Genomic DNA, 23,139 nt, shown 5'->3' on the forward strand with positions numbered 1-23,139 from the left:
ATGCCTCATTGTGACATTTATTGAGTATGCAGTATACTAGATACTGAGAATATAGAGATAAAAGACAAAGTTCTTGACTTCATAGAACTCACAGTCTGGAGGGAGAATAAGACAGGCATACTTGCAGTATGATAAATGCTATGAACATAGAATGTCACTGGGGCCCACAAGAGGACTTGAAACTAAAGAATCTGCCCATAAATTTCCGTGAGAAATTTTCAAGTATGATAGACATGCAAAACACACAGAAAAGCAAAACACATCATGCCTTCCCCCACCCCTCAATTTCTGCATTTGGATTACTACTGTTTTAGCTTTGTGGATATGGACATAACTGGCCCCTTCCCATCTTTCGAGTCTTAGAAAGCCTCACTTTACCTCCCCACATAACATCACTTTGTTATCCCATTCACAACTCTTAAATAATCTGCTTAAGATAACCCTAAATTATCTTGTTTGTTTGTACATTATTTCTTGTTTATGTATCTCCTTAAATAAAGCCCAAATTCCATGAGGGCAAGGACCTTACGAATCTAGTTAACTGCTATATTTCCAGTGCCTAGAATAGTTCCTCATATGAATAAATGATTGATTGAATGAATGAATAGTACAGAACTCACATAATATTTTAGTTACTTAACTCTTCTGGAGTTTGAATTTTCATATGAAATGCGAATTAACTGAACATTAAGCTATGCTTGATTTCTAATATAAGCAATACAATTTTAAATTCAACTTGTCTATGAAGGTGAAAGGCATGCATTTAGCCTAGACTCTTTTTCATTTGACTGCTAACTCCACTAATAAATTTCCACATAAACCCAGTAAGTCTTTACCGTGCATTTATAATACTCCTTCAGAGGAACTTTAAATCAGCAGAGAGAAGGTAGATCAATGAAAAGTGTTGAGTTGCTGAGATAGCTGACTGACCTTTTTTAAGGCTGAATTCATATTTCACCACTTCCTCAAAACAAATTCCAGATTAAATCAAAGTTTTAAATAATAAAAATAAAACCATAAAAGTACTAGAAAACCTTTAAAGAGACCATATTTTATAGGTGACGAAGGCATTTCTGAGCACGAGCCACAAAAAATCATAAAAGACAAATTTTAAAGCCTCTACAGAGCAGGGGATACCATAAACACAAGTGGAAGACAAAGGACAAATTGGAAGAACACTGTTCGCTACACACATGACAAAGAGTTAGTATCCATCACATGTGAATAATTCCTAAAATTATTCAGAAAGAGACAAACAAAAAAGGGGTGGGGAGTTTGATGGGGGGAGGGAGACTCAGATAATTCTCAGGTAATTCACAAAGAGAGCAAGACAGACAGCAAAATAAACTAGATATATGTGCCTACTAGGTTTATCAATATTTTTTGTCTTTGTCAATTTAAAGCATTGGTAAAAATTCATGGGAAAAGAGGAACTCTCATATACTCTTGGTAGGGATATAAATTGGCACAATTCTTTTAAAGGATAATCTGACAAGAGAAATCTACTTTGAAAGTTAACATCTATGAACTTATCATATGAAAATATGTACACACAAACATAAACACCTTTTCTATGCATATTGTTTGTAATCAGAAAATTGCAAGCCACTGAAATGATCATTGACAGGCAGATGATTAAATTAAGGTGCATCCATATAATAAAAGATTGTGCAGCCATTTAAAAGGATATGGTATAGGCACTCATATGAAAATAAATTTTAAAATGTTATGGTCTTGAATCAATTTATATATATAACACAAGCTATATATAACACACTCCCATTTGTGTTAAAAAAAAAATTACATTTAGGCAGTCATCCAAGGGAACTGGTATGATAGACCCCAAAATGTTAATAGGGAAGAGTCAGGATTTTTATTTTTTATAGGTTTTTCAAATATCTGAGTTTCCACGATAAATACTTTCAACATAACAAATTAACATTTATTAATAGTGAACATGAGAAAAAAGCTAAGATAAACAAAATGATTCCTTCGAAAGTCACTCATCTTCTGGACCTCTGCTGTCCAATAATATGGTCTAGTGAGACCATATGGTCTAGTGAGACCATAAAATACATACTAGATTTGGATTAAACAAAACATACTATTAAAATTAATTTCACTTGTTTCTTTTCAGTTTTTTACACATATAGCTCACACTATATTTCCATTGGACAGTGCTGTTCTGGACAAAGAGAGGAAAAGGGAGCTAACGTATTGATATTACTCTGGCATTATTCTTTAGTTACTATAAATATTTCTATTTATAAATATGCTTTTCTCAGTTACTTTTAGAATCTTTCTACAGAATATATTAATTCAAAAACAAATGACCACAGTTTAAAAGGAAGAAATTACTAGTGATACTATATTCAACAGACTCCAAGTGCCTTGTGTTTTATTTGGAACTCAAATCTCCATAAGATTGCACAACCTGGGGGAGGATAAGGGACTTTGCTTTGCTTGGAATTTAAACAAAGCTCCCAAATGTCCTAAAATTCTATGCAGCTAAGAAATTTTGTATATTAGTTCTTTGAAACTAGGAATTCTTAAATTAGGTCTTAATTTTGCTTAGTTTCTTATTTTCTTTGGCATAAAAATTTTAAGTTTTTACTGGTTACATCTTATCAGAGTTCTATTTATACAGGCACAAGTTCAAGCAAAGATTAGATTCTGCCTTTAACAATGTGTACTCAGACAGGGGGCATTAAAAGGTAGATGTAAAAATCATTTACAAAATTACTACTTTCATTACATTTCCCATGTTGACACTCTTCCACAGCTTATAATTAGGCAAATTATTCATTTTAATTATATTAAATAACATGTCAAACTATGGTAAGAAAAAAAATTATCCAGATATTTCTACCCAGAGACAATATATACTATAAACCAAGAATATGCAACCGCTGCCTCTAATCTATCTTTTTGTGTTACATGTGAGGAAATATATAAATTGTGCAAAAAGTGTCAATACTCCAGCAGAGTAACCAAATAGAAGGAAATTTCTTCACACAGCCTTTCTTTGGTATTAGTGTCCAGTTACTTTCATGCACTGGAAGGGACTACTTTTCAAATTCCTTTCTCTGAAAAGAACCTCCTATATCAAAAAGGTGTATCTATTATATGCAAATTTTGTGTTTGAAAAACTCCCATGTTAAGACTTTATCATTATCTTACTCATTCAATAAAAATGTATGGTTTCTCCAGCATGTTAGGCATTGTACTAAAGTGCTATACAGGATATAAATTTAAAACAGATATAGATCTTACCAATGAACAGCTTATAGTACAATAGAGACAAGAAGCTGGCCCATCTCCATTCCCCCTCAACTAGAAAATGGATGAAATATCAGGGTCAATAGTTTTAAGCCAGAAAAGTAGACAGTTTAGTTAGAAGTTTCAAAATATGCCCTTCAGGACCAATGATCACAACACTAACATATCTCTTTTAAAAAGAGGGAGGAAATTCAAATTTCTTCATTAGTTCAACATACACTTCTATAATTCCATAACATGTACCAGTGGTAAAGGTAAGATGAAAATGAAGAATAAGGAAAAATATTTTGTTTTTCTTCTTCATTAGTGGAAGTATTAGTATATTTTTATCTACTTGCATTCTATATTTCTCTTACAAACAGAAATATTTATGTGGTTCTGTATTGGACACTTAGAAAAAGTATATACAGGCTAAACAAAAGACATAATTCCTTGTACTTATCAAGGTCCAAGAGACCAAAACTCAGAAAACCCAGACTCTAGCAAAACTTCCCAATTTATGTCATCTTAACATAAGACTAGATAATATTTACCAATAAAATATTACAGCAATATTACATAAGTGCATTGCCTTTTTAATTACAAAAGAATACTAATATATAATACTGTGTAATGTTTACTAAACACTAGGTAGTGCTCTAAGTGCTTTAAAATATTTTTAGTCTTTATATAATTCTATAGAGTAGATATTATCTTCACTTGATAGACAAGAAAACAGAGGTCAGAAAAGCTAAGTAATTTCACAGAGCTGAAGAACAGCACAGCCAGGATTCCAATTCATCCAGTCTCTCTCCAGAATCAAACTCTTAGCCACTGTGGTTTACTACATCTACTGCAACTGTTCTATCCAAAAGCCCTTAATCCTAAATCACCAAAAGAAAGGGTCTCTGTTTTACTCCAGGAAGAAGCATTTCTAAGAATAAATTTGGAAATGATAAATTTTGTAAAGTTTTGCTTGATAATTTACCATATAAACTGAAATTCATTATGTTAAAACTTTTCCCTTTGCAAAAAGAGCTATTGCATTTATGAAAAATTTCATTTAGATAGGGCTAATCACACACACATACACACACACAAATTAAAAGGTAATTTCATGGATATAATAACTAACATTTTGAGTACTTCCTATTTGCCAGACACTGTTCTAAGTACTTTACACATATTACTTCTTTTGCTTCTCCTTAAGTATGTACCAAAAAAAAATACCCAACTTACAGAAGAGGAGACTGAGGTGTGGGAAGGTTAAGTAACTTATCTAAGGCAGGATAGCTAGATCTGGCTTCTGGACCAGACCATAATCTGATTCCAAAGACCACACTCTTAACAATTTTACTATATTAATTTGTCAAGATAAGGCATTTTAAAAGTATTTATTATTTTCTCAAAAATAGTTCTTAATATGAACACTCAAGAAAAATAATCATTTATAATTTAACTGAAACATTTAGTATTTTTCCTTTTAACACTAAGTTAGAAGCACAGGGGAACATTATTTTTAATCATACTATCAATTTTTTGGTTTTGTTAAATTTAGATCATGAATATTGTTACCAAGCACACAAACTTTAGAAAAACTTATAATGGGCAAATAGTTTCTGACATTTTAAGTATTGGGTTGGCCAAAAAGTGCCTTTGGTTCATAAAAAAAAATAAAAGACACATTCTTCATTTTCACCAAGAACTTTATTGAACAATGTATTCACTCTTTTGTTCCACTACCTTCTGCCATTTTTAGGTAACTTCATAATTCCATCTTCCCAACTTTTTATCTTTTTGAGTGAAGAACTGTTCCAGGTGCCCTTTACAGTCTTCCAGGGGATTGAAATTTTTTCCATTAAGAGAATTCTGTAAAGACCAAAATAAATGGAAATCCAAAGGTGCAATGTCTGGTGAATACAGTGGATGAATCAGAACCCCCCAGCCAAGCTTAACAGTTTTTGCCTGGTCATCAAAGAAACATACAGTCTTGCGTTATCCTGATGGAATATTATGCGTTTTCTGTTGACTAATTCTGGATGCTTTTTGTTGAGTGCTGCTTTCAGTTGGTCTAACTGGGAGCAGTACTTGCTGGAGTTAATCGTTTGGTTTTCCGGAAGGAGCTCATAATAGAGGATTCCCTTCCAATCCCACCATATACACAACATCACCTTCTTTGGATGAAGACCAGCCTTTGCTGTGGTTGGTAGTGGTTTATTTTGCTTGTCCCATGATCTCTTCCATTCCACATTATTGTACAGTATCCACTTTTCATTGCCCATCACAATGTTTTAAATACGGAACATTTCCATTACATTTCAGTAGAGAAGCACATGCAGAAATACAGTCAAGAAGGTTGTTTTTCACTTAACTTATGTGGAACCCAAACATCAAAGCGATGAACATAACCAAGCCAGTGCAAATGATTTTCAACGCTTGATTTGGATATTTTGAGTATGTCAGCTATCTCCTGTATGGTATAAGGTTGATTGTTCTCAATAATGTCTCGATTTGATCGCTACCAACTTCAACTGGTCTACCCGACAGTGCAGCATCGTCCAGTGAGAAATCTCCAGCACAAAACTTCGCAAACTACTTTTGACATGTTCGATCAGTCACAGCACCTTCTCCATATACTGCACAAGTCTTTTTATGCATTTCAGCTGCATTTTTACCTTTCTTGAAATAATAAAGCATAATATGCCAAAATGTTGCTTTTTCTTCCATCTTCAATATTAAAATGGCTATGCAAAAATTCACCAATTTTGTAAGTCTTTTTTTAAATGCACACTGATATGACAGCTATCACATACAATCTAACAAAATTGTTTTGAATGAAGTTAAAGACAACTAAGCGCTACTAGAGCCATCTTATGGAAAAAAAAGAACAAACCTTTCTTTTGGTCAACCCAATATTTAATTCTGGTTGACCTTAGAAAACCACATAATCTATTGGTCTTACAGTGGGCACACGGAAAAGAGGAGGCTAGAACATAGAGACATAGACTATAACAGAGAAAAAGGATGAAATATATTTTAATGTATGGGATTTTGTGAAAATATACAAATATGATTTAGATAGATTATCTGAAGCAAAAAGATATACTAACAAATAATTACAATGACAAATAATAAGGAATATATAATCATATGTTAGCTTATACAGAGTACCATGGGAATGCAGCATTAACACCACCTGCAGATGTGGAGGAAGGCTTCACAGAGAAGGCATTTTTTTTTAATCGATCACTGTTTCCAAAAAAACTAAAATACAATTTGGGAAGTGTATACTTAATTCATTAATTTTTCCTCAACTTTAATGATGAATTTATCAGTCAAAAGAATTTGGTATTTACTTGTAAATCTCTTTAAAAATCATGATAAATTAAAATGAGCTTTTAAAAACAGGTAGATCTCATAACACTGAAAGTGCAGTTTATAATACAGCAAAATTAAATACAATAACCATTTTAAATGACCTATTAAATTCTTTGTTCATTTCTTTGACTTCATTTAGCATTGATCTAACTCAATGTGGAAGGTTACATTCATACAAGTTTAAACAGCTTAATGATTAACTATATTCACCTGCCAACCTTACTGTTTATGCGGCAAATAGTGTTATATAGAGAGTTCAGAAGTCTAGGTATGCTTGCAGGAAAAAAAAACGAATTCCAAATCATTTTAAAGTGAATAATTAGGATAAAAATGTACCCTATTAAGCTCTTTCTTTTTATTGCTCCTCTAGTTATTTCTTCCAGAATTGACCAAGATTATTCATCATTTGATTCTGTATCTCCAGAGCCAAAATCAAGATTTGCTATGTTAGATGATGTAAAAATTTTAGCCAATGGCCTACTTCAGTTAGGACATGGTCTTAAAGACTTTGTTCATAAGACTAAGGGCCAAATTAATGACATATTTCAAAAACTCAACATATTTGATCAGTCTTTTTATGACTTATCACTGCAAACCAATGAAATCAAAGAAGAAGAAAAGGAACTTAGAAGAACTACATCCAGACTGCAAGTCAAAAATGAAGAAGTAAAGAACATGTCACTTGAACTCAACTCAAAGCTTGAAAGTCTCCTTGAAGAAAAAATTCTACTTCAACAAAAAGTGAGATACCTGGAGGACCAATTAACCAATTTAATTAAAAATCAACCTGAAATTCAGGAACACCCGGAAATAACTTCACTCAAAGTAAGTATAAAACAAAGAGGGTTCATGATTATGTTTTCAATGTGGATCTTTTTAAAAAAATATTTTAAAACATGCTACTTGAAATACTTTGTTGAACTGTTGAAACACTATATTTTTCTCATGAAAAAAAGACTCCAGGAAATAAATTTTCCCATTATAATTTCAAGTTGGTTTTTGTTTCCCTAACATTATTTATGAAAATAACTAAACTTTGCATTTCAGATGAAAATTACAAGACAGTTAAGCAATGAAATTTAGAACACTAAATTATTATACTATTGCAAATTACTGGAGGCAAGTAAAAAGCTAAAGGAATATAACTTGTATAACTATTCTCCCATCTTTAAAATGTATAAAAGTAATACAGTTAATGGAAACGATATTAAAATATTGGTTTTTTTTCATTTAATTGAAGTAGTTTAAAGTTCAGGAAATCAGATTTTAGAGATGGTACATTTTAAATAAAACACAAAAATTCAAGTATGTACTATGTGAAAGAGGAATACAAGGGAAAAGGTTTGCCAATATCATTTTTCTAATCCAGTATTAGTTTAAAAAATTAGATTGTGATAGTGTTATAGGAAATAAAAAAGTCTAATTTAACAAAAAAGAAAGAAACTTCTAACCAACCTATAATCTATGTCCAGACTTTTGTAGAACAGCAAGATAATAGCATCAAAGATCTTCTTCAGATCGTGGAAGAACAATACAGACAATTAAATCAACAACACAGTCAAATAAAAGAAATTGAAAATCAGGTAAGTCAATATTTTAATAGTATGTCCAATCTTTTACATAAAATTTAGGTTTATGAAAACACTGGACCCTAAAATTATTTAAAATAATTATAGTTGGATAGTGAATAAAAGGAGCACCTCAGCATGATCATTAGGTTTGCAGGCTCTGAAGCTAATAAACTACCTGGGGTTGAATTCTGGCTCTAAAACTTTTGTGTGACCTTGAATAAATTACTTAACCCCTTCTCAGTTTCCTAATGTACTCTATGTAGATAATAAAAGAATCTGTCTTACAAGACTGTTGTGAGAAAAAAAGAATTAATTCATGCAAAGTACATCCTCAACATAGCAGCCAAAGAGATTCAGTTAAAATTTAAATTAGACTCTCTCTCTCTTTGTTCAACACCGCACAATGGCTTCCGGTCTCACTCGTAGTGGCCCATAAGACCCAGATGACTCTTAATCATCTCACTGACTTCATCTCCTGTACTCTAGTCATACTGGCTTTTTACTGTTACACAAACACATCAATCAGGCCGCTATCTCAGGGTCTTTGCCCTTGTTGCTCTCTGTCTGGAATGCTCTTCACCCTGGTATCTGCATGGGCCCACTCTTAATCACTTTAGGTCTTTCTCAAATACAAATTTCTCAAAGAAGCCTTCCCAGATAACTTAATCATAAATTATAATCCCCCAGGTGCCACCTATTCTTTTGCTTCTTACCTATTTGGCCTCTTGCCTTACCTCCCAATCCACCTTATACTCTAGACAAACTGGAATATTCACAGTCATGTGTCAGAGCTGGGTCAGAACACAGATGGGCTAACTCCTAGGTCAGTGACCTGTCCTCTACACCATGATCCCATATTCATGTTTAATTCCATTCAATGTGGATATTTATGTACATTCTAATAAACGAACTAGACAAAAACTCAACAAGAAAAAAAAAGAAAGAAAGAAATTATAATCCCCTACACCCATGCTTGAAACCTGCTACCTCCTTCATTACTCTCTTTTCTTCCTTAACACTTATCCCTATTTAACATAATACATATTTGAGTTATTTATCTTGTCTGTCCCTGCACTAGAATGTAAGCTCCATAAGTACAGAAAGTTTCTTCTATTTTTTAAAATTGCTATAGCTCCAAAATATAGAACTCTGTCTGACACATAGTAGGCACTTAATAAATACATGTTAATAAAGGTAATGTCACATTTAGCACAAAGAAGTCAATAAAAACTTACTATGATTAATATTATTATTAGAAGCTATATGTCTAATAATTAAAGTTTAATATCCAACAATATAATTAATCTACAATGTAAATAACTGGCTAGGTGAGCAAGGTAGATACGTGTTTGGAATAAAGCTATGACAAAATCTAAGATTTCCAATAAACAGTACTATAGTTCAAAAATATTAATTAGTAATAATACTACTAAACAGCTGTTCAAGAGAGTTTCAAAAATAATACAGACCTGAAGAAACTGGTATATTAAAAAAATAGATGCCCAGAACTATAAAACAAATATTACCAATTTCCACCAAACAAACACATTATGTTTCAGTAATTTTATGACTCATAATTTTAGTAGGTTATTTTTGCTAACTGTCTGAAAAGGGGTTTTTGCCAGCTAGTTTTGATTTCCATAATTTCCTTCTTACTATATGCTATTTTTCTAATTCTTTTCCTATATCTTTTATAATGAGTAAATGAACCTGCTCACAAAAGCAAAATGTCACTATTATAAAATAATATACATTCTGTCTAATAATAAAATGTATGAAGAATTCAACAATGAATTCTAAGTTGGAAGAAGCCTTAAATCATCTGACCCAACTTATTCAAATTTAAATTAAGAAACCAAAACTGTAAAGTTAAGTTACTATAAGATCACAGTTACTTAGTAGAAAAGACTAACATCCAGTAAGTGAACTTTACAATGGATCTTTATGCATTATATCCTAGGAAATGCCATTTATGCTGACATCAAAAAACTAACACTAATAACACATTATGTACTCTGCTCTTCTCAACCCATCAATAAGAAAAGCTATCGGTCAATAAACTGCAAACCCAGCACAACAGACAATGCAATATTGAATATATTAAAAGTACACAAATAAAACTGCCTATTTGTTACCTTTACAAATATGATTACATGTCAAAAACTAACAAGAAAGCAGCCTTGTTCAAATTATGTGCTAGGTCTTAAGACCTACAACTGAGAATTATGAAATTTAAAATCTGCCTGTGTCACTGAACAGAATATATATTACATTCATATAAATAAATAGAACATATTAAAATATTCTAAGTAAAGTCTCTGCCTTTGATCTTATTGTTTTCTGATCAATTTCTGTTTTTTGCCTTGTCTTTCTCTATTTTTTTGAACTCTTTATGTGCCTGATTAAATATTTTGAGAACAGCAAGTCTGTATAATATGTATAGCATTGCTTATCCCTCTTAACATCGAAAACAATAACATATTATGAACTCAGATTTCCCCTAATTGTATATTCAGTACCATTTTTTAAAGTAGATTTATATTCTTTTATCAGTTAAGAAGAACTGGTGTTCAAGAATCCACAGAAAATTCTCTTTCTTCTAAACCAAGAGCACCAAGAACTACTCCCTCTCTTCACTTGAATGAAACAAAAAATGTAGAACATGATGGTAAGATAATTTGGTGGGTTTCCTTCTTGAAACTAATATCGTCAAATTGTTCTTCTTTGACATTTCCATCAAAAATCTCTATTCTCAGGGCCTGTTCTAGACTAACTAAAAGAGAATAAAGAGATAAATCCAACAAATATAATGTGTCAACCTAAATTGGATCCTGGTGATTTTTTTAAACCCTATAAAACATTAAGACAATCAGGGAAATATAAATATAGACTTGATATTAGATAATATAAAATTATTATTAACTTTCTTAGATGTAATGATTATAGTTACATCTAAGTTACATATATATAGTTACATCTAAGTTACATATATATAGTTACATCTAAGTTACATCTATAGTTACATCTTAGTTACATCTAAGATGTAATGATTATAGTATTATAGTTACGTAAGAGAATAATCTCATGTTTAAGAGATGGATGCCAAAATATCTAAGGGGTTAAGGGGCATGATGTTTGCAAATTCCTTTCAAATAGCACAGCAAAATACATATTTGTATGTATTTGTGTTTATAAAGCAAATACGGCAAAATGTTAACAACTGTTGAATACAGATGAAAAGATTATGGCATTCTCTTCAATGTTTCTACTTTCCATAAGAAAAACAAAAAAGAGGGGGAACAAAGTCTCCATTCCTACCCAAGCTTTAAAAAAAGATATAGTTTGAAAACACATTTATTTTTAATGTAATTCATAGAGGAAAAAAGTTCTCTGTTAGTTTCCTCTATGTACGTTCACTCTTTCCTCATGTATCTGTTGACTACCTGCTATGCACCAAGCACTATACTAACATCTCATATGTGGTATTTTATTTATGTTTTTCCTAGATCTAAGGGAAAAAAGTGTTTAAAATTCTAATTTTGCCACTTTTCTTAAAAATAAATCAGTTTGGTAATAACTATTTTGATATTCTTTGTAAAACATGCCATCTAATAAAAACGCTTTAGCATAAAGTACCTTTTCAATAACACATTACTGAAAAAGACTGAAGGCTACAGTCACCACAATTCCATAAAATGTCAAGTAAAATCTCAAGCTCTAAAGATATCATTCTTTATTACTGTATCTTACCTAATAACATTTTGTTGATTCTAGACATTCCTGCTGATTGTACCATCATTTATAATAGAGGTGAACATACAAGTGGCATCTATTCCATTAGACCCAGCAACTCTCAAGTTTTCAACGTCTACTGTGATGTTACATCAGGTAAAACGAGCCTAAGAGAAACTAGACAGTAGCTAGCTCAGGTTACTCACTACCTATTAGTAAGGCTAATCCTGTTATTTTTGTTCTGAATACATATAAAATGAAATATATATATCACAAGTAGTTATACAGATCTAGTACTTATATTTGTCTTGTTTATGTATTTACTCAGGCATTTACTCAATATTCTCCATCTTTTTCTATAAAATAATCTAAAATGACCTTTGTCAATAAGTTTATTAAGACAAATTCATTAGTTGCCCTTCACTTAACTTCTTGGGCTCATAATAAATAATAAAATGTTATTACCATAACAACATTAATAACTACCCTGTACAGCCACCAATTAAAACCAAACAAAAACCGCATTTTGTTACAACTATCAGCATCAGTCTACTGAAAATAAACAATCTGTTCATTATATTCAGGTAGTTCATGGACATTAATTCAACACCGAATAGATGGATCACAAAACTTCAATGAAACTTGGGAAAACTACAAATATGGTTTTGGGAGGCTTGACGGTAAGCTGACTTCATTCACTGGTTAACTTAAAAATATTTATTAAGAGCCTATTACAGACTGGGCATTAGAAATACAATGAATGAGGAACACTCCCAGCCTTCATATAAATTATTAACAAATAACTACACATTTGTAAGTACTGAACTTATTACAAGTGTCTTTATTTGAATTATACTTTTCACAATTACATGTCTGTTCTATGTATACTTATCACAATTTAATTGGATGGCTTCTAATTATCATAATTATAATTATCAAAGATAAATTTGATTAAGGGCTAAGTGCTTCAAATAAGTGCTAAACGCTATGAATGGGCTACAAAGAAAACCATCCTTATCACTGGTCATTCTACTTTCTTATTAACATTTTAGATATTAACTATTTGGAAGTTGGAAGGCACAAGGAAGCTGTCAGATGTACAGTACAAAATGTTTAGATTTCAATTATTTAAATATGATAAATGTATACTATACAATGTGTGGTTTAAAATAAATTTAGTTTAATTCAATGTAAATGATTATATTTTGATCACAAAATAAGGTAAAACAAAATAAGCAAAATAAAAATAAATGACAGAGGTTTAAAATCCAAAAAGCACATTATAAAAATCCATGAGTGATGTACATGTACTCATTAATAAAGTGGATAACATCCATTATTATATCGAATTTTTAAACATTCAGTACTACTTGATCATTTAAACAATTCTGTATTCAAACTACCAGTTAAATCCCTAACTAAAAGGTAGAATGAGTGATACGTTTTGTAGCTCCAAATCTTCTTCTCAGAGAATCTAGAGTACTCACTTATTTCTACAAGAAAGTAAGCCATTTGTATTTTGCAATTCTTAAAATGAAATCTACAAATTCAACAGCAGTAAGGAAATTTTGACTTTTTTTCCTTAAATGCTTTAATAAAAGGGATAATTAAAGAGAGAGTAATTGTGATAATCAGAGATATCTATTTGTATTTACAATATGTTATATTTTTAATTCCAAATAAAATTTTTTAATTATAGAGAAAAGTTATTAAAAATTATGCTTTTTAATTTAAAGTGTTTTTTTAATTTATTTCCTTCTTTTTCTACAAAGAAAACATATATATCAAGCAAATGTCAAAGGCCAAAATTATATTTGAGGAAAATTACATTATTATACAAGTCTCTGGAAATACTTAACAAATCTCTTGATAGTATATTCATATTAATAAACAGCTGACAGTAAAGCCAGTACATATAAGGACCCAGAAGTTAGATAATATTTTACCAATGACTAGCCCTAAAAGTACTTATAATAGTCTAACACGTTTCACCTGTGAAATATGCCTGATAATATCCATTTTAGAAAGGATAATCAGACTTTAGGTAGGCCTATTACTATTTTAACACTTGTTGTATTTTAACACCTATTACTATTTTAACATAACTATCTTCAATAAAATTGTTTTAAAAAGAAATATTTTACGAGACTGTAAAATAACCAAGGGATTCAAGACTAAAACATCTAATCTACTTACACCAAAGAAAAAAGAACACTCTCAAAAAAAATAGTTGCTGCCTAATCTGCAGTTAACAATCCACAGATTTTTACAACTTTTCTTTTCAGGAGAATTTTGGTTGGGTCTAGAGAAGATATACTCCCTAGTAAAGCAATCTAAATATATCTTACGAATTGAGCTAGAAGATTGGAAAGACAACAAGCATTATATTGAATATTCTTTTCACTTGGGAGATCATGAAACCAACTATACACTACATCTAGTTGAGATTGCTGGCAATGTCCCCAACGCACTCCCGGAACACAAAGATTTGACGTTTTCTACTTGGGATCACAAAGCAAAAGGACACTTCAATTGTCCAGAAAGTAATTCAGGTAACCTGTTCCTAATATAAATACTTTATTTTCAAAGTTTCAAAATATCTTCCCAAAGTAATAGATAATATCTTTCAATGTCAGACAACTCTTTAAAATCTGAATCCAATATAAACATTTTCTCTATAGGTAAACGTCTCAACGTAAGTGTTAACTTGATTCTAGTTTGAGTACGTATTTTACCTCTAACCTTTCTCAGATATTTTATTTTTGGTCAGGTATATGAGACTTGTATAAATTCTTTTAAATTGGAATATATGTATACAACACTGTTATATTTATAAGAAATGAAAATATACTCACTGGAGAAATATAATAACAGTAACTACGTATGAGCTTGTATCTATTAAACTGCGTATCTATCCTTTTTAGGAGGTTGGTGGTGCCATGATGTATGTGGGGAAAACAACCTAAATGGTAAATATAACAAGCCAAAAGCAAAGACTAAGCCAGAGAGGAGAAGAGGAATATGCTGGAAGTCTCAAAATGGAAGGTTATACTCTATCAAATCAACCAAAATGTTGATCCGCCCAACAGATTCAGAAAATTCTGAATGAACTGAGGCAATTTAAAAAGCCAATAAATTAAACATTAAACTCATCCGAAATTACTGTGGTTTAAAAATCTGGTATTAAATCCCTAATAGAAGGCTTTAGAAATAAATTCTTTATATTAAAGCCACTACCAACTTAATATTAAACATATCATCACATCACCTCAAAGAACACCATTTACCTTTCTCAATCAAAATTCTTATGATCATTTATTCATATATTTTGTGATGTGCGAATCAATTTTAGATGGTCACAATCTGAATTGTAACCAATGGGTGAATTTTCAAATAACCTTTCTAAATAAAAAACTTACAAAGAGACTTTTATTTTCAAAGTCATCATGTGAGCTAATTTTACAACTTCCTCAGTTTAAAAACTACTTTTCTTGCTAAAATTCTAAACTTGAATAACTATAAAGGACTAATAATTGTACATTTCTTAAATGCTGTAATATTAATTTCAAAACTAAAATTCAGTCAGTTCAGAGTACATGTGAAAATCGATAATATGAATCTTAAAACCGATACTTCATTTTGCTACAAAATAATCTGGAGTAAATGTTTGGTATGCTTTGTTTATGAAGCCAAATGAAGCAGGATGAAATACTGTACTGAAATAGATTCACAGTTTTATATACAGTAGATCATAACTGCTAAGTCATATTGACTTTAAATATCAAGTACTGCTGTAGCTTAACTTGTTTGTTAACTTATCTGTACTGTATACATATTTTAACACTTAATATTGTGAAAACAAATAATTTTAAAGGGATCTTGTCAGAATACAATAAGAATGAATGTATTGGTGGCATCAAGTTAAAGTTTTATCATTTATTCCCCCTGAACACAGGGTGAGTCTAATACTTATGTGTAGGTTTTCAAACAATTAAGAATCCTAACAAGTAACTAAATGTTTAAATAGTCTGAGAGATGTTCATGTATGTTTCCAAATTCAATAAAGACTCAGTCCCCTAAATTATAGAAATTTTAATTCTTGTAGCTTTTTTTTTTTGGCTGTGCCACAGCATGCGGAATCTTAGTTCCCCGACCAGGCATCAAACCCGTGCCCTCTGCAGTGGAGGCATGGAGTCAGGGAAGTCCAATTCTTGCAGTTTTTATTGACATCCAAGAGAAGTATGATTATGTTATTTCTAATTTAAATAATTTAAATTCTAAATCCTCAAGAATTATTAGAGGATATTTTGACCATAGTATCACTTGTCAGTATTTATTTTTAAATATGTTTTTAAAGAAACTACCAAGGAGAAATAAAGTCTTGAATTAAATCCAATTTTTAAAGGTTAGTGCCCAAGCTATACAGTGACTCACATTAGTCAATAAATATTCAGCATTCTGTATGTTAAATTATCCAATATATGTCATATATATTTTTACTGTATGACACATGCAAATATGGATGATCTATGTGGATCCTACATAAATATTTTGTTCCAAAAAATACAAAAGAATAAAGGCAAGAGTAGGTTTTCTTTTTTTCAGAACCACATTCAAGCTGTCCAAATTGACTTTTTAGAGCGAGAATGCCAAAATGGCTTAAAATAGGAAGCTTTCAAATGCAAAATAATGCATTATTTAATATACCAATTTTTGTCTCTGTTTTCCAATTTTTTATAATTCTCACACAATATGTTTCATTTTGTTCCATTCAGGAACATTAAGTGAGTTTTTTTCTGTATATAAAGCTCAGATTGAGAGAGAATTCTGGTAGAGAAAGAAAAAGGATTTTTTTTCTTTATGGTTCACAAAATTGTGTCCTTCTGTCCTCACTAGTTTGCCAAAAGTGTTCTAATTGTACCACTAACACAACTGTCAAATCTAGTGACCTCTTAGACCACATTCTCTTTGGTTTCTCTACTACTTACTAATAACAATATTCTTTTCTCAAACTTGACCTTCAGTTTGCTTCCACAATACTACTATACTCTCCAAGGATTATCTCCAACTTGAACCCATCTTTAAAGTCCTAATCCATCCTAGTCTTAAGCATTGTTGACCAATGGACAATATTCAGTCATCTCTTCTACTCTGACCCTCAGAAATTCTATCTACTCTCATGGACTCATCTTTTTCCATGAATAAAGTTCCCAAATCTACATATTACTCCCAGATCTCTCTCCAGTTCCCCTTCTTCCATTGCCTACCTGACATTTCTCCTTTTGATATCCTATAGCCTCTTCAAACTCAATTTATCAAATAACAAATTCATCAATACCTTACAGCCTGCTGGTTCTCCCTTTTACCTTTTCACACTCTCATTTCTTTTTTTTTTTTTACATCTTTATTGGAGTATAATTGCTTTACAATGGTGTGTTAGTTTCTGCTTTATAACAAAGTGAATCAGTTATACATATACATATGTTCCCATATCTCTTCCCTCTTGCGTCTCCCTCCCTCCCACCCTCCCTATCCCATCCCTCCAGCTGGTCACAAAGCACTGAGCTGATCTCCCTGTGCTATGCGGCTGCTTCCCACTAGCTATCTACCTTACTTTGGTAGTGTATATATATGTCCATGCCTTATTTCTTTATATATATTAATGGCACTACCATGCTTCCACTCATAAAAGCTTAGAACCCAGGAGGCATCTTTGGCTTTGCAATTAACTTTGTGTACCACCTCTCCTCTACCATGACTTGCATATCTCATTTAGCTGTGCCCTCACAAGAATGTGTACCCCAATTACAAGAGCATAAGCCTACAAAGCAAAATCGAAATCTCTTCCAGGTGTTCAAGGATTTCTATAATCTGACGTCAAAATACTTCTTTAACCATTTCCTGCCCAACACAAACCCTCAGATCTAATTAAAATTATTCACTTTGAAACATCCCCTGTATACTTTCCTAATGCCATTCCATTTTCCTAGAATACCTCTCCACACCTTTCTGCTTGGCTAGATGCTATTTATACTTCAGGGTAGCACAGAGGATCTCACTTATTCCACAAATATCCTAGTAAATGGAGGTCCTTCCTCTGAAACCTTGCAGCATTACTGTCTGGACCCCTTCAATTGGCACTTTACAAGTAAAGACAAGACAGAAAAATAAATCTGGCAAATCATAACACGAAAAATAGTGAAAAATAGTAATAAAAACCCCAACAGCACCAAAGATAGTCAATCTACTTGATTTTAGTGAATTCCTACAGAATTTCTATACCAAGAGTTTACTCTGAACTAGTGTGAATTTTACTGAGAGAAAGTATATACATTTCTCATGTAGGAGTTACCTACTGTAGTATAATCTATTTAAATCCTGCCATCCTAGAATCAGCATGTTTTCACGCTTGTATCTTTTCTTCCTAATAACTCATGGAAATCAATTAACTCATTCATTAATCAAAAATGTATTCATTAATCAGTATTTGAGTATCTACTATTTACCTCCTTATAAAACCTATTCCAAATATGTATTGTTACATATTCCACATTCTGTTATAGAATAATCAAATGTCCTTTTGTTTTTCTCCCGTAACTAACAACCACAAACATTGCACTTATGCATGTACTACAAAGTGATCAAATGCTGGCCCTTTTATCAAAGTCCAAAGTGTTTTCATGGCAAATCAAATAGGGCAAAATTACTCAATTGGTGTGAAATGAGCAGTTCAAGGTCATGAAAATAGGATTAACAATCCCCCTAATAAGCCTTTATAAAATGAGGTTTCAATGACATTTTAGAAAATATAAAATCAGAGATTCCACCTCAAACATAAAAACTGTTTTCCTAAATTCATATGTTTAATCCCAAGAACAATCACACATCTAACAAAATGATTACATTTATTTGACAAAGCAATAACCTGTATCTTTAAAGATGTAAGGCTCTGTTTATCTTCAAATAAGCAACTAAGCCTCAGTTTCCATATCCCATATATATGGGAATAATAATAACTTTGTCAAACCTACTTCATGGACCTGTAATTATCAAGTAAAATACTGTATTTGAATGGCTGTATGAACTACAAAGTTCTAAACAAATGTATATACTTGCAAAAACTGGATCTTGGGTATCACTATTCACATCTCTTTAAGTAAATACTCTGTACAAATGCTTCTTAACAGAAAATACTCTAACTCTCAGGACAGGGGAACAAAAGTGCTCTCCTCACATTCTGCTGCTGTTTCTGGAATTTTACTCCTTCCCTTGGAGTCTGAGATAACACTCCACCATGTTCAAGCCTCTAGTTAAAAACTCCTGGGTGGCTATGTTAAAATGTTAGAGAACAGACAGACCTCTCAAATCAAGAATTTTTGTAGTTAAAATAAACTAGGACCAATTAAATAGTATAAAAACCAGAGTGCTATATCTAGGGCAAAACCAAAACAGTGGAGTATGGCAATAGTTTGTGACATCTATGAAAACTAAAAATAAAAACAAAGACCAATACTCTCTAAAGCAGAGAACCGAAAACTTGAATGGAAAAAAAAATACTCCTAAATTTTCACTGAAATTTACACTTCCTCAAATTTTGAATGCAGGAAACTAACTATACCAGTATTAGCAATACATGAGACTTTGTCATTAATAGAAATCATACATGACTTTATATCACAACTATTGCAGGCATCTTAAAACACTGTTCACGCTTATTACTACCTAGAGAATATGGTAGTTTTTAGACCTGCAGCTAAATCTTGTTATTTAATTCATTAATAAAGAAACATATCACAACTTAAAATCTTGATAATTGTTATTTAATATAATTGATTTCCTATTTCATTTTATACATTCAGAAAGATTATTCCCAAACAAGAATCAAAGGATTCATAAGACTGCCAAATGGTATTAAGAACCCCAACTCTGAAGGGAGACCTACCATCATATGATAACCTAGTTTAGGAAACATGAATTACATGGCTCTCATGTCATAATATAAGTAGTATAGTCTTCCCTTGGTATCCAAGGGGAGTGGTTTCAGGACCACTGAGGACACCAAAATCCGTGGATGCTCAAGTACCTTATATAAAATGGTTAAGTGTTTGCATATAACCTATGCACATCCTCCCGCATATTTTAAATCATCTCTAGATTACTTTTAATACTTAATACAATGTAAACACTATGTGAATAGTTGCCAGTGCACAGCAAATTCAAGTTTTACTTTTTAGATCTTTCTGGAATTTATTTTTCCAAATATTTTCAATCTTCAGTTGTTTGAATCTGCAGATGTGGAATCTGCTAATATGAAGGGCCAACTGTACACATTTACTTTGATTGACCAAGCTATTCCTAGAAACAGAATTTTAGGGAAAAAATTCAATCACTATACAATAAACTTATTAAACTACCCAGGAGAAAACTGATACAGGGTAAAATTATAAAGCAATAATAAAACATTTCAAATGTTATTGTGGCTAATTTTTTTTAAGTCCTTATCTGTTAGAAATACATAACTGAAGGACTGACTGGTGAAATGATATGATGACTAGGCTTCATTTTAAAGTATTACAGAAAAAAAAGGAACAGGTAATAGATGAAATAAGAATGACAATGGAGGTTAATTGTACTATTCTATATACTTTTGTGTATGTTCGTAATTTTCCACTATAAAAAGTTTAAAACTATAATCAGGTTAATGTCACAGATAATATAGATTTACTAAGGATTACTGAGAGATGAATGGGGGTGTATTACTAACTGCTAACTAAGGTCCAGATCAAAATGAACCACATCCTTTCATTTTGTTTCTCAGTGTCACCAAGTCTGAACCACTGTATTCATTCTTATATTCTTGGTAACAGCATATTTGCTGGATACGGTCTTTCTACGAAATGGAAGAAGAACAAAGATATGAAAGTTCAATAGGTGATTACAACTAAGGCTATTTGGGGGAAAGAAACTAACTCTTAATAGTTTCACCAAGAATATCGTGCTCTACGACATATCTCTTAAAAACTGGATGTCAATAAAACACACGGGCATTTGCTCAATTAGATGTACCATGATCTTTTAACTCAAGTGCAACAGTGGTCATCAAGTACAAATTTGGAACATGAGTAGCATTACACACAATCTACTACCTAACTTTCAAGTGATTTCAGATATTCAACAAAAAAAATTTTTTTCCATGAGTAAGAAAGTTTTTTATTTGATTATCTTAATGTAACAACTGCACTAGCATTTCTTCTATGATAGAGTGATAAGTATTTTCTTGATAAAGCAAGCAATTGATATAAATTATCTCCACTTGTTTTGCACAATAAGAAATATGTTATTCAGTTCCTAATTGCTAAAAACTACCATGTAGGGCTTCCCTGGTGGTGCAGTGGTTGAGAGTCCACCTGCCGATGCAGGGGACATTGGGTTCGTGCCCCGGTCCAGGAAGATCCCACATGCCACGGAGCGGCTAGGCCCGTGAGCCATGGCCGCTGACTCTGCGCGTCCGGAGCCTGTGCTCCGCAACGGGAGAGGCCACAACAGTGAGAGGCCCGCGTACCGCAAAAAAAAAAAAAAAAAAAACTACCATGTATCTGTGCATCCTCATTTACCGCTATAGAGGATTTGAACAGACCAAGTCCCTTCTGTTGTTAACACTTTAAAAGAATAAGTGAACAACCACATGTGGTGGGGAAAAAAAAGACAGACTTTACTTGAATGTGAAAATCTCTAACTTTAGGTATAGCTTAGTAAAGATTTTTTTAAAAAAACCTCTTTGAGAAAGAGGGAAGAGATATGGGGATATATGTATATGTATAGCTGATTCACTTTGTTATAAAGCAGAAACCAACACACCATTGTAAAACAATTATACTCCAATAAAGATGTTAAAAAAAAATTCATGTGTAGAGGAAAAGTAAATGGTTCTTTTGAAATAAAATATTACAACGTTAAAAAAAAAAGAGAGAAATCTCAATAATATCTTTAAAAGCATATTTTAATGTAAAACATAAAAAATTAAACTAAAAAAATATATTTTTTACATACATATCTTTTTAGATAGCTTTTTCTAAATTATTTGATAACTATAAAAATTGGAAGCAATAGGTGTTAAGTAATAGGAGATCTGCCACTTTCAGAATACAGTTCTCCCTACGATTTCTCACTTGTCAAATGTTTGCATCAGTCACATCCATTCAATCTCCCTCTACTCAGACGATAATTTTTTTTATCTTTTTTATCCCTTGAAACCCTTTAAAGTACACTCACGTTTACTACTAAAAATAAATACAATGTGCAAATACTTTCTTAAAACTCACACTAAAAATGCTTAAATTTCTAGTTTTTTCAGATACAAATTTGAACCCTACAGTATGTCAGCTCTGTCATCTATAAAACAGGGATAATTGTATTGGCTCTGTGCAAGCTGCTGTGCAGAGTTAATGAGATAATGGCTATATATAAACTAAAAGTAGTCTTATAGGGCTTCCCTGGTGGTCCAGTGGTTAAGACTCCGTGCTTCCACTGCAGGGGGTGCATGTTCAATCCCTGGTTAGGGCAATGAGATCCAGCCAAAAAAAAAGAAAAAAACCCTCACACTAAAATTGCTTAAATTTCTGTTTCATTCAGATATAATTTTGAACCCTGTGGAATGTCAGCTTTGTCATCTATAAAACAGGGATAATTGCATTGGCTCTGTGCAGGCTGCTGTGCAGAGTTAAAGAGATAATGGCTATATATAAACTAAAAGGAGTCCTTGTGTCAACTTTACTTTCTTTTTTAAACATTATTCACTGGGAAAATGTACACATATAGATTGCATAATTCCTACTAACATGTATTACCAGAAATCACTGCTTACCTTGAAACATACCTTGAAACATGCCTCAGAAGGTAGAAAGAATTCAAACTGAGCTAGAAGAGTATTATTGTGATCCAATACAACAATTCAGTCAAGAAATATTTATGGAAATTTATGTAAAATTTTATGATATCTGTGTGTCAGCTGATATCTGCTGAGTATATCTCCTTCTGTCATTCTAAAATTATTTCTACCTATGCTAGATTTTCTAGATAAGTGAAAGGTTTTTTTAAAATTATAAATTCCTAAAAAATATTAGCTGCCTGAGACTAAAATTTTTTCACAGTTCTAAGTAGAATAAGCAACCTATATGATTTGGTATTCACGTCTCACTGG

The 23,139-nt window shown here is 31.8% G+C and overlaps 2 protein-coding genes across 8 annotated transcripts in view; one reads left to right on the forward strand and one right to left on the reverse strand.

Moving 5' to 3' along the window:
* The window catches only part of DOCK7 (dedicator of cytokinesis 7), a 214,156-nt gene that overhangs the window by 123,114 nt on the left and 67,903 nt on the right, over positions 1-23,139 (reverse strand). The window lies entirely within an intron of this gene.
* On the forward strand, positions 6,694-15,370 carry ANGPTL3 (angiopoietin like 3). The gene is made up of 7 exons (XM_079929088.1): positions 6,694-7,461; positions 8,109-8,219; positions 10,761-10,875; positions 11,982-12,095; positions 12,524-12,619; positions 14,225-14,491; positions 14,864-15,370. The coding sequence occupies exons 1-7, from the start codon at positions 6,967-6,969 to the stop codon at positions 15,046-15,048; spliced, it is 1,383 nt and encodes a 460-aa protein (XP_079785214.1). The 5' UTR covers positions 6,694-6,966; the 3' UTR covers positions 15,049-15,370.

The sequence above is a fragment of the Stenella coeruleoalba genome, assembly GCF_951394435.1.
Source record: "Stenella coeruleoalba genome assembly, chromosome: 1".
In the NCBI taxonomy this organism is placed as follows: Eukaryota; Metazoa; Chordata; class Mammalia; order Artiodactyla; family Delphinidae; genus Stenella; species Stenella coeruleoalba.

Excerpts from the sequence above, each read along its gene's own strand:
- ANGPTL3 (XM_079929088.1), top strand. The coding sequence starts at position 6,967 with ATGTACCCTATTAAGCTCTTTCTTTTTATTGCTCCTCTAGTTATTTCT. Across the intron at positions 8,220-10,760 it reads TAAAAGAAATTGAAAATCAG|TTAAGAAGAACTGGTGTTCA; the intron begins GTAAGTCAATAT and ends TTCTTTTATCAG. Across the intron at positions 10,876-11,981 it reads AAAAAATGTAGAACATGATG|ACATTCCTGCTGATTGTACC; the intron begins GTAAGATAATTT and ends TGTTGATTCTAG.